Genomic DNA, 10,345 nt, shown 5'->3' with positions numbered 1-10,345 from the left:
ATCCTTCTGAATTTCTAAAGGTGAAATGGATGATTACAAAAAACCTTTTGGCCAAAACAATCTAAATACAAACAGCTGTGTTGTAATGAATTGAATACAACAGATTACAGTGGAAACAAGCCCTAGGGCAGGGGTCTTCAACGTTTTCAGCCCAAGGACCCCCTAGCTGAGAGAGATGAAGCAGGGACCCCCTCTATATAGTACAAAATTGTGTTTTAGATTCAACTTTTTTTGTTTACGTTTACTGTTCTTTTTCCCCTTGACACCTACCTCTTTGCCAAAAATAGCCGATCTACAAGCTCACAACGGCGAGGCATTGTGAGCTTGTAGATCTGCTATTTTTTGGCTAGTTCTCCTCAAAAGGGATGCTAGGGTTCAAGTGGTAAAGGTAAAAAATAAATCATATCACACAAAGATTTGGCGGACCCCCTGTAGTAACTCTGAGGGGTCCCAGACCCCCTGTTGAAGACCCCTGCCCTAGGGCTTATCCCAATAGCATTAACCTTTGACTGTACTGCCTGTGTTATTGAAAATCTTGCAAATAAATAATTCAATCAATTCCTAATAGTGTTTAATAACCATCACACCCTGCTATACCCAATCTAAATAAGGTGCTTCAGAAACAATAATACTCTATAGGCAGCTTTACATAGTACATGTTGGCAGACAGTGATGACCAAATTAAGGAATACAGTGAGTGAACTTTAGGCTGGAAGGAAAACTATTGCGCCAATAGTAAAATGGTAGTAAATACAATTGCCCAGAATTGTTAACCCCCAAATGTTATAATTTATTTGACACTGGCTCCAGTTAGTGGCACGTTCATCCAGAAATCCAACAACTCATTTTTACATGAATTAAAACCTTAAACATTAGATCATATTTGAAATAGGCAAATACATAAATAAGGCAAATACATAAATAAATAACTGAATACAAAGTGCACTGCCCTAAAATGGTCAAACATTTCTATAGTATCAATTGTTAATACCAACACTTTAACATAAAACCCCTCTGTGATCAGGCAGGGAGGAACATGAGAACGATTGGAACGGTGGTAACGATCCGGCTATGACATCCAGGTGATGTCATAGAGAGAGAAGAGTGTGCGAGTCCAGGTGGTGGTCATCACTCCTGATGGAGGAGGGCAGTGTAGAAGCCGTGGGAATCTTTAGGCAACACCAGCTAGAAATCCAACAACTGATTGTTCTGCTAGATTAAACATTAGCCAACACACTGCTTGTAATCATATTTGAAATGGGCAAATAAATAAGCAAATAAATATGTAAACTGAATAGACATTGCACTGCCCTAAATGGACAAAATCTTCTACAGTGCAGACCAACAGTAACACGACACACAACATTTTTTAACCACTGTAAAACCATCATGTCAATTTAAGTGTGTGCTGGATTCCAGGTAGTGATGGCATAAGACAGAACAAGGGAGAGGGACAGAGAGACAGAGATTAATACCAACACTTTTCAACATAAACCCCTCTGTGTCCAGGCAGGGAGGAACCCAGTGAAACGGTGATAACGATCCCACCTTAGAGCAAGAATATCATTAAATCAAGTTTGTGATTCCAAATGGTGATAGGTGATCATAGAGAGGGAGAGAGAAACCGAGAGAGGGAGAGAAGAGTGTGCGATTCCAGGTGGTGGTCATCACTCCTGATGGCGGAGGGCATCGTAGAAGCCGTGGAAATCTTTAGGCAACACCGGCTAGAAATCCAACAACTGACTGTTCTGCTAGATTAAACATTAGCCAACACACACACTGCTTGTTATCATATTTGAAATGGGCAAATAAATAAGTAAACTGAATAGACATTGCACTGCCCTAAATGGACAAACTCTTCTACAGTACAGATGAACATTAACACTACACACATGACATTTTTTAACCACTGTAAAACCATCATGTCAATTTAAGTGTGTGTGCTGGACTCCAGGTAGTAGTGATGAGCAGGGCCGACCCGTTACCCGCGGGACCCACGGGTCAACCCGCGGCGCGGGTAGGTCAAAGTATTCCTCGTTTACATGACCAAAGCATTCATTCGGAATATAACTTTTGACATGCGCAAAGTGGTTCCCGCCTACGCCCGGGCATGGACCAGGGGCCACTACCCGGAGCAGAGCTTCCCCTGGTGGGCATGGGAGGAGGCAATGAATAGCCCCCTTGTGCCTCCGCGGCGGAGGTCTGTCGGTCGTACACAGGCCGGTAAGCAACGCACCGACTCCTGGCCAGGCAGCGTTGTATGCGGTACAAGCCTGTGTTCCTTTGTTATCGCCGTTTTAATGCAAAAGTAGCATATCTACAAGTTCAGACCAGTTTATTTTTTTGTATTGGTACCAGACACGGTAAAACGTAGGCTAGCCTATACTATTTGTCACATTTCTCATGTAGGTACGATGACGTCATCGCGCATTCGCACATGGTCATTATAATAATAAATAATAATACATAAACACCGGACCGCTCATGGTCATTATAATAATAAATGGAGAGAGAGAGAGAGCAACACTACAGTCTATGAAACAAGGCACGCTCATTTATGGCAAAAGTACAAAAGTATTGGCATCAAAATATACTTAAGTAGAAAGTAAAAGCTACTCATTATGCTGAGTTTTTCTTGTATTATTATGAAAAAGCTTTGAAACATGCTGTAACTCATTCACTGTGACGAAAACCCTCTTTCTGCGCCGAGTAGCGCGCGGTACGCACACGGAGAATGCGAAGTCTGTCGCCCTAAAACAAATTTGACCCCGGGTCAAAATCCAGCGACCATGGAGCGGCCGTGGATGGCCCGCTCAAAAGGTGCGTGGGGCGTAGAGTTTTGGGACGACCGTTCCGGCTGCCCATGTAATGAATTGATTAAGTAAAACTCATCTGTTTTCGATGCAGCTGCGCCCTAATAATGTAGTTCATTTATTTTTGTTCACGTATGCTATTAAAACAATGCAGCTATTGCAGTATTGGGCCTTAACATGTGATTAAATGTATACGTATTTGGCCCCTCATATATAAAATAAATGTAAAATCTGATTTAAAATTGAAACTTGCAGCTGATCAATGCGTTTCTGCGTTTACGTGTGGACAGGGATTAAAAAAAGAAAATCTTTGTCATGTGGCCAGGGATTCTTTTTAAAAACTGAGGACTAAAATACCCGTTTAGAAAAAGATCCATATAAGTGTAGCCTAGGCCAGCAATCCTTGGAGTGTCCGTTCTTCTGGACAAGTCTGGGCTTAACCATGGCTTATTAAATGACACTATAGAATAGAATCATTCATTTTATCCCGCAGGAGCGACCGTGGCCGAATTAGAGATTTGATAGGTCATTTTTGGACAATTCTGACAGCACTATAAGCACGGACATGCGCAAAGGAATGCATGTATTCCAAACAGAGAGGAGCGTTCGGAATAAAGTGTTTACATGGTCAATTCCGATTGGTATATCCCGATTCAAACGGTCTATACCACCCCTCCTAACCCGAATGAAAATTAATTCGGGTCAGACTGGAATGGAATATTCTATTCCAATTGAGGTGTTTACATGAGCATTTCTATTCTGAATGAATTCATCCATTCATTCATTCCGAATAGAAGTGTATTCATTCCGAATGAAACTGTCCATGTACCCGCAGCCATTGAGATTAATACCAACACTTTTCAACATAAACCCCTCTGTGTCCAGGCAGGGAGGAACCCAGTGGAACGGTGGTAACGATCCCACCTTAGAGCAAGAATGTAATTAAATCAATTTTGTGATTCCAAATGGTGATAGGCGATTATATAGAGAAACCGAGAGCGGGAGAGAAGAGTGTGCGATTCCAGGTGGTGGTCATCACTCCTCATGGCAGAGGGCGTCGTAGAAGCCGTGGAAATCTTTGGGCAACACCAGCTTCATTTCTTGCAGGTGTTTGAACTTCAGCGCCTTAATGGTGTGCCTGGAAGTGTACAGTGGGGCCACTTTGGTGATGTTGCTCTTCTTTCTCAGAGATGGGGACTCGTAGGGCTTCCAGGCGTCCGAGTGGTTGATCTTGTACTCCATACTGCCATCCACGTTGTACCTAGGATGAATAGAAGTCATGAAGAGAGGGACAGTGACAGGGGAGAAAAGTCAAGTTTTAACTGATTACACAGTATTGCGTCTTTGAACATAGAATAATGTTTATTGTTATGGTTTCCACAGCTATGTCATTATGTATTCAAATACCTGATTGCTCGGAGGTCATGCACGGTGGGATCCCCGGCGACCTTTCCTGGGCGGATGGATTTGCAGAGGTTCACATGGCTGAAGTTGTGGTCCACATACTTCACATGGTATGGCCTGGGATTGGAGCGAGCTCCCCGGATGGCAGCAACATACTCGGCTGGAACGCAGATGTCTCTGTTCCTCAGTCTTCTCTCGATCACACTATGCGCCGAGTCGCACTCCATTTGTGTGTGACCTCTTTCTAGGTACTTCTGTGTCACAGTCTTCTGTGTCTCAGTCGCAAACTTGAGGAGGGCATTGCTCAGGAGCAGGTTTCGATTCTGGTAGCCGCAGCCATCACTCCACAGGATGTACTCTTCATAAGAGGGATGTTCTTTGAGAAAGTGCACAATGCATGATGCAAACTCGTTGGCAGAGATACCAGCTTCACCCTCGTGCCATAAGTAATTTGATGCATCATGTGAAGTCATCTCATAAATGGTGAAGTTATGGACACAGAGCTTGGTCTTGAAATAGAGGGATGAGGCTTGTAGCTTGGGGCAGAGCAGGAGCCCCTGTAGATCCATGCATGTCACCAAGGTCTTCTCGCCTGCCTCTTCTTTGTCCTTCTGCTTCATGGCTCGTGCAGTGTCTTTTTTGATGCAGTGCTCCTTCCATGTGGCAGCATCAATGTTCCCAGCCTTGAACGCACAGCATTTATCGCACTGGTCTTTCTTTGGGTGAAAAAGGGACAGATTTAAGTCCTTAAACGTTCTGGTGAACACTTGCCTTGACAGAGCCTGAATGCCATCTTCTGCACTGGAACGAGTGTACTCTGCATGGAGGTGATTGATGGACTTGAACACAGGCTCCAGGTACATCTTAGAGGATGAGGTCCTGCAGTAGTGCGAGGGAACTTTTGGAAGGTCGAGAAGAAAGGTCTTCAAGAAGTCCACCTCCTCTCTCCTTACAGTCACCCTCTTCTTCTTATCTTCCTCTGAAGGGCTTTTCCCTCTTCTTCCTATCCACTTCAAAAAAGACCATTGCTTCAAGCCTAGGGTTGACAGGAACATGCGTTGGCACACTCTGAGTCTTCTACCATCTACGACAAGGTGACAGAAAATGGATGCTGACCTCCTGGATTTCTCTGCTCCTGTCCGCCGTCGCTTTACACTGCTCACCTCTACCAACGATCTAACATAAATCTTCCTCTCACGCCAGTCTAATTTCTCCCAGAAGTACTTGAAGATCTCTTCTCGCTTAGACTCTTCTGCTTCTCTGCAGTGCAGTTTAGTGGACTTGTGGCAGGCTGCAGACTGGCATGACACACCCATTTTTCTTTCCTCCTTTAACACAGACTCTCGATTCTTCTTCCCGAGATATGACTTGCCACTCATTCTCCGCCTCTTCTGGATGTTGTTCTTCCAGGTCTCTGGATTTCTCCTCTTCCTCGGCCTACCCAGACCAGCATCACCACGAGAGGAGTCCTCTTCCACCTCAACTCCTAAATCTGGTTACAAAAAAAGAGAGAAAAAAATTATTGTCATTTGGACTCTTAGTGTGTGTGTGAGTCTCTCTCCCTCCCTCCCTGTATGTATGTGTGTAATCTCTAAAGAACAGATTCTGCTCTGCGTTGGAATCTGTCGTGAAGGCTCGTCATAACATGTACGCACTGGGCTACAAGTGGGCGTGCCTTCAGATCAGGAAGCAGGCCGCGCTTTACCCAATCAAATGTAGTGGGCGGGATTCACGTGTCCGTCGATCTTTCCCCCTCGAAACAAACCCAAACTAATTTAACAATAGCGTCCGCGGAGCAGACAAAACCACGGAAAGATATTCACATTTTAACTTACTCTTTCATCATAGAAACAAGTGGGCTTATAACCAAAACGATCCATGTTCTCTGGGAGAAGTGGTGTTAGTGTTCCGTGTAGAAATATTGTTAGTGGGAATGAAAACATAGTGGCACCACCGGAAGTGAAAGGCTGAAGGCAGACCGAAACCCCGGTTTCCTTGCGCACGGGTGCTACGTCGTCAAAGCCAAGTTAGATATTACAAACAGCAGAGGGCGCTGTTTTTCATTCTCATTTGGGTTCCCAGATTGGTATCTGTGTGCTTGTGTATAGAGCCCCCTCGCGTGCACACCTGTGACTGTAAGTGTACGTGTGTATGGATGTGTAGTTGAACGAAAAGTTAAATAGCAAACACGCAGCATGCACGATACTACATTACGCACGTGTGCATCAATGTGTCCATATTAATAATTATAATACCTTCATTTCCAGATTCAGATTCACCAGGAGAATCACTGTTATGGTCACGTTCAGGTGTCCAGGTTCGATCACGTGGATCTGGGAAAGAAAGAGGAACACAAACTGAATGCAATGTTGACATAATTCAGTGTCGCTAGGATTTTGCATTATTTTCTCTCGCTGACTTAAGCCTAGTTTTCCACAAACCTTCATCCTCCCCACTTGTGTCATCACTTGTGTCATCCTCAACTCCTTCTTCACCCTCCATATTTGAGTCATGCTCAACTCCTTCTCCTCCTGAACAGCAGAAAATAATTATGAAAGGCTCTCACATTGTCGGTGTGAGGGTCTCGATCTCGTCATGTATGTTTCTGTCTGTGAGAGAGACTGAATTCAAACTAGCAAACATGCAGCATTCACCACATCATCTGTGTGAATCACTGTTTGTGTTATTTGCCGTTTTAATTACTTGCCGATATGAGAAGCACCTACAGCTGAATTACTTTTACATGAAAGGCTCTATACAGTGATTAACAATAATACCTTCATAGCCGGATTCAGCAGCATCAGGAGAATCACCATTTTTGTCACTATTAGGTGTCCAGGTTAGATCCAGTGCATCTGGGAAAGAAAGACAAACAAACTGAATGCAACGTTGACACATCTGTAATTCAGTGTCGCTAGATTTTGCACCCTTTGCTCTGGCTGACCTAAGCCTAGTTTTCCAGGCATTTCTTAGTTTTCCACAAACCTTCTTCCTCCCCACTTGAGTGGTCATCCTCAACTCCTTCACCCTCCACATTTGAGTCATGCTCAACTCCTTCTCCTGCAGAAGAAAATATGAAATGTTGACAGTGTGAGGGTCTCTCTCTTGTCATGCATGTTTCTGTCTGGGAGGGAGAATTTCAACTAGAAAACATGCAGCATTCACCACATCACCTGTGTGCATCACTGTTTGTGTTATTTTGGGCCGTTTCAACAACTTGCTGATATGAGAAGCACCTACAGCTGCATTTCTTTTGCATGAAAGGCTCTATACAGCGATTAATAAGAATACCTTCATTGTTGGATTCAGCAGCACCAGGAGGATCACCATTTTGGTCACTTTTATGTGTCCAGGTTAGATCCAGTGCATCTGGGAAAGAAAGACAAACACACACACTGAATGCAACGTTGACACGTACCTGTTAATTCAGTGTCGCAAGATTTTGCACCCTTTCCTCTGGCTGACCTAAGCCTAGTTTTCCAGGCATTTGTTATTTTTCCACAAACCTTCTTCCTCCCCATTTGAGTGGTCATCCTCAACTCCTTCATTCTCCACATCAACTCCTTCTCCTGCAGAAAAAAAGAACAAAATATGACATGTCACACTGTCAGTGTGAGGGTCTCTCTCTCGTCATGCATGTTTCTGTCCGTGAGTGAATGTCAAATAGCAAATATGCAGCAGTCACAATATTGCAAAGCATCACATGTGTGCATCACTGTTTGTTATTTAGTGCCGTTTATAATTACTTGCTCCATTCTGAGAAGCACGTGCAGCAGCATTTTTGTATGAAAGGCTCTATACAGCTATTAATAATAATAATAATACCTCTGAATTCAGCAGCACCAGGAGAATTATCCAGCTCTAATTTAAGTGTCCATGATGAATCAAGCGCATCTGGTAAAACAAAATAAACACAATGTACAGTCAATGCAATGTTGAAGATGACATAGCCAAGAGTTTGCATCCTTTGCTCTTAATCCTTGTTTAACCACAAACATTACTTCTCCTCTACCAGTGGATCTCTGTACTGTGTGTGTGTGTGTGTGTGTGTGTGTGTGTGTGTGTGTGTGTGTGTGTGTGTGTGTGTGTGTGTGTGTCAAACCTTCCATCTCCCCAATTGATGAGTCCTTCACTGATCCTCCAACCGATTCTTCTCCTGATGAAAAACAAGACAAATAAATAAGTGGTTGTTCTCACATGAATGAAATACTTTGACATTATTGTGAAGATACTACAGCAGATACAGATTGACAATTTCTGTCAGGGTTAATAACACATTTTTCAACTAGTACAGCAGGTGCAACAATACAAAAACACACATGATGTGGGTCTCAGTCTATGTACATTGTAATTCACAAAAACACACTACCTACTTTAATTTCCAGATGTAATCACATCAGCTGACCCAGCACCGTCATAATCAATTTGGTCACATTCAAGTGAATCTTGGAAAGATACAGATTAAAATATTAGTACACAGAAGACATCAGCTAATTGTTGTTATTCATGATTAAAAAAATACTTTGATTCATCACATACCAGAACAGCCTGAATCAACCTGGTCATCTTGGAAAAAAATGGAAAAAACAGTTTAATATTACACTGAACATGTCAATAAACCAGAAGGAGCGAGTGCATTCTCCGGCAGCGGCAACAGCCGCGGAACGTCCGCGGAACTTCCGGTGGAGGAGCGGCAGCTCCCGGCAGTGACTGCCGGCGGTGGAGCGTCAGCTGCCGGCGGAGCAGCGGAACTGCCGCGGAAACTGCCGGTGGAGGAGCGGCAGTCGCGGAACTGCCGGTGGAGGAGCGGCAGTCAACTTCTTTTTCCGCCGATAAAGTATAGTTTTGGACCATGACGGAGCCGCGCCGAATCAGCAGACCTTGAGGCCAAGGAGTCGCGCCCGAGCGCCTCCAGGCGCGAGTGCCCGCGACGACCGGCCGATGGTCTGCTATTCGACTAAGCGGCGTCCGAGTTATGTACCGATAGGCACAGAATCGTAAATAATATTAGTGGGGACTGCGTTACACAAACGCAGCACACTCCCAAAGCTGACGCCACCGGCAGCTCCAGCCGCCGCCGCCGCCGCCGCCACCGGCAGCAGCCGCTGCCGGAAAATGCACTCGCTGTCCCTCCAATAAACTGTAGCCGACTTGTTCCTATTTTTAAATTCCACAAACCTTCCTCGCTGCTTTCACTGCTCTCTATCACAGCCTCTGCTTCATCATGTCTGCCCCTGACACACTTCACGTTAACCAGAGCACACAGCTCCTCCATTGAATACATCATTCTGAAAAGTAATACTGAAAAGGAGAATACAGCGTTAAAATCAGTTGGGGGGGGGCACTAATGGTACGTTGTTGTGCTGGCAGCTTAATGTATGGAATAAAAATGGTAGCCTGATCAAGACTTAGGGCCCGTACACACTGCAGGAGATTGGGTCCGATATTGCTGTCGCCGAAATTTTTTGGCGCTCGCCGACAAAACCTCCCGATCTGACGCAGATCGGCCTTTGATCTGCGAGATAATGCTCGCTGTGTGTGAAAGGCACCGCGACACGATCTGGCCGCGATCATCCGCTCTGGGATGGCTTTGCGACCGTTTTCAAATATCTATCTTGTTAGATATTCGGCCCTGTCGCAGACAGGAGATCGGACAGTATCATACAGTATGAAAGGGTCTGCGAGGAGATCCACGCTACAGCCAATGAGAGCACATTACAGCCACCGTGGCTAGGGGAGCGTCGCTGGATCTGACCACAACAAACAGTCCCTACCGCAATATTATCGTGCAGTCCTGTATTAAGTTAACATTATAAAACAAAAGGAGAGTGAGCGAGCCTGGTGGGCTATTTATTTTAGAGGAATTGTACAGAGAGAGAGAGAGAGACAGAGACATAGAGCGAGAGCGAGCTCTGTCTGTGTGTGTGTGTGTGTGCAGCATGTGCACGCCGTCTCTGAACAGCGTTGCCAGATGTTGCGAGAGAAATAAGCAACCAGGTCTATGAAAACAAGCACTTAAAACCTATTTACAAATACATTGGATATTTGAAAATAGCCGATCTACAAGCTCACAACGCGTCGCAGCTATTTTCAAAGAAAAATCTTGAGAAAATTGTGGAATATTTTCC

General features: G+C 44.6%; 1 protein-coding gene across 1 annotated transcript; it reads right to left on the bottom strand.

The window, feature by feature from the left end:
* Positions 1-4,320: 4,320 nt before the first annotated feature.
* On the bottom strand, positions 4,321-8,690 carry LOC308083663 (uncharacterized protein; the record flags this gene model as incomplete). The annotated part of the gene is made up of 11 exons (XM_080425979.1): positions 8,591-8,690; positions 8,320-8,373; positions 8,043-8,111; positions 7,724-7,786; positions 7,509-7,586; positions 7,203-7,277; positions 6,995-7,072; positions 6,659-6,748; positions 6,473-6,550; positions 4,423-5,709; positions 4,321-4,334 (listed from the first exon to the last, which is right to left on the bottom strand). Exons 2-11 carry the CDS (start codon positions 8,324-8,326, stop codon positions 4,321-4,323), a joined length of 1,839 nt encoding a protein of 612 aa, XP_080282105.1. The 5' UTR covers positions 8,327-8,373; positions 8,591-8,690.
* Between the last annotated feature and the right edge of the window lie 1,655 nt (positions 8,691-10,345).

The sequence above is a fragment of the Gymnoscopelus braueri genome (assembly GCF_963280865.1).
Source record: "Gymnoscopelus braueri genome assembly, chromosome: 4".
Taxonomy (NCBI): domain Eukaryota; kingdom Metazoa; phylum Chordata; class Actinopteri; order Myctophiformes; family Myctophidae; genus Gymnoscopelus; species Gymnoscopelus braueri.
This window is presented reverse-complemented; position numbering and strand designations above follow the sequence as displayed.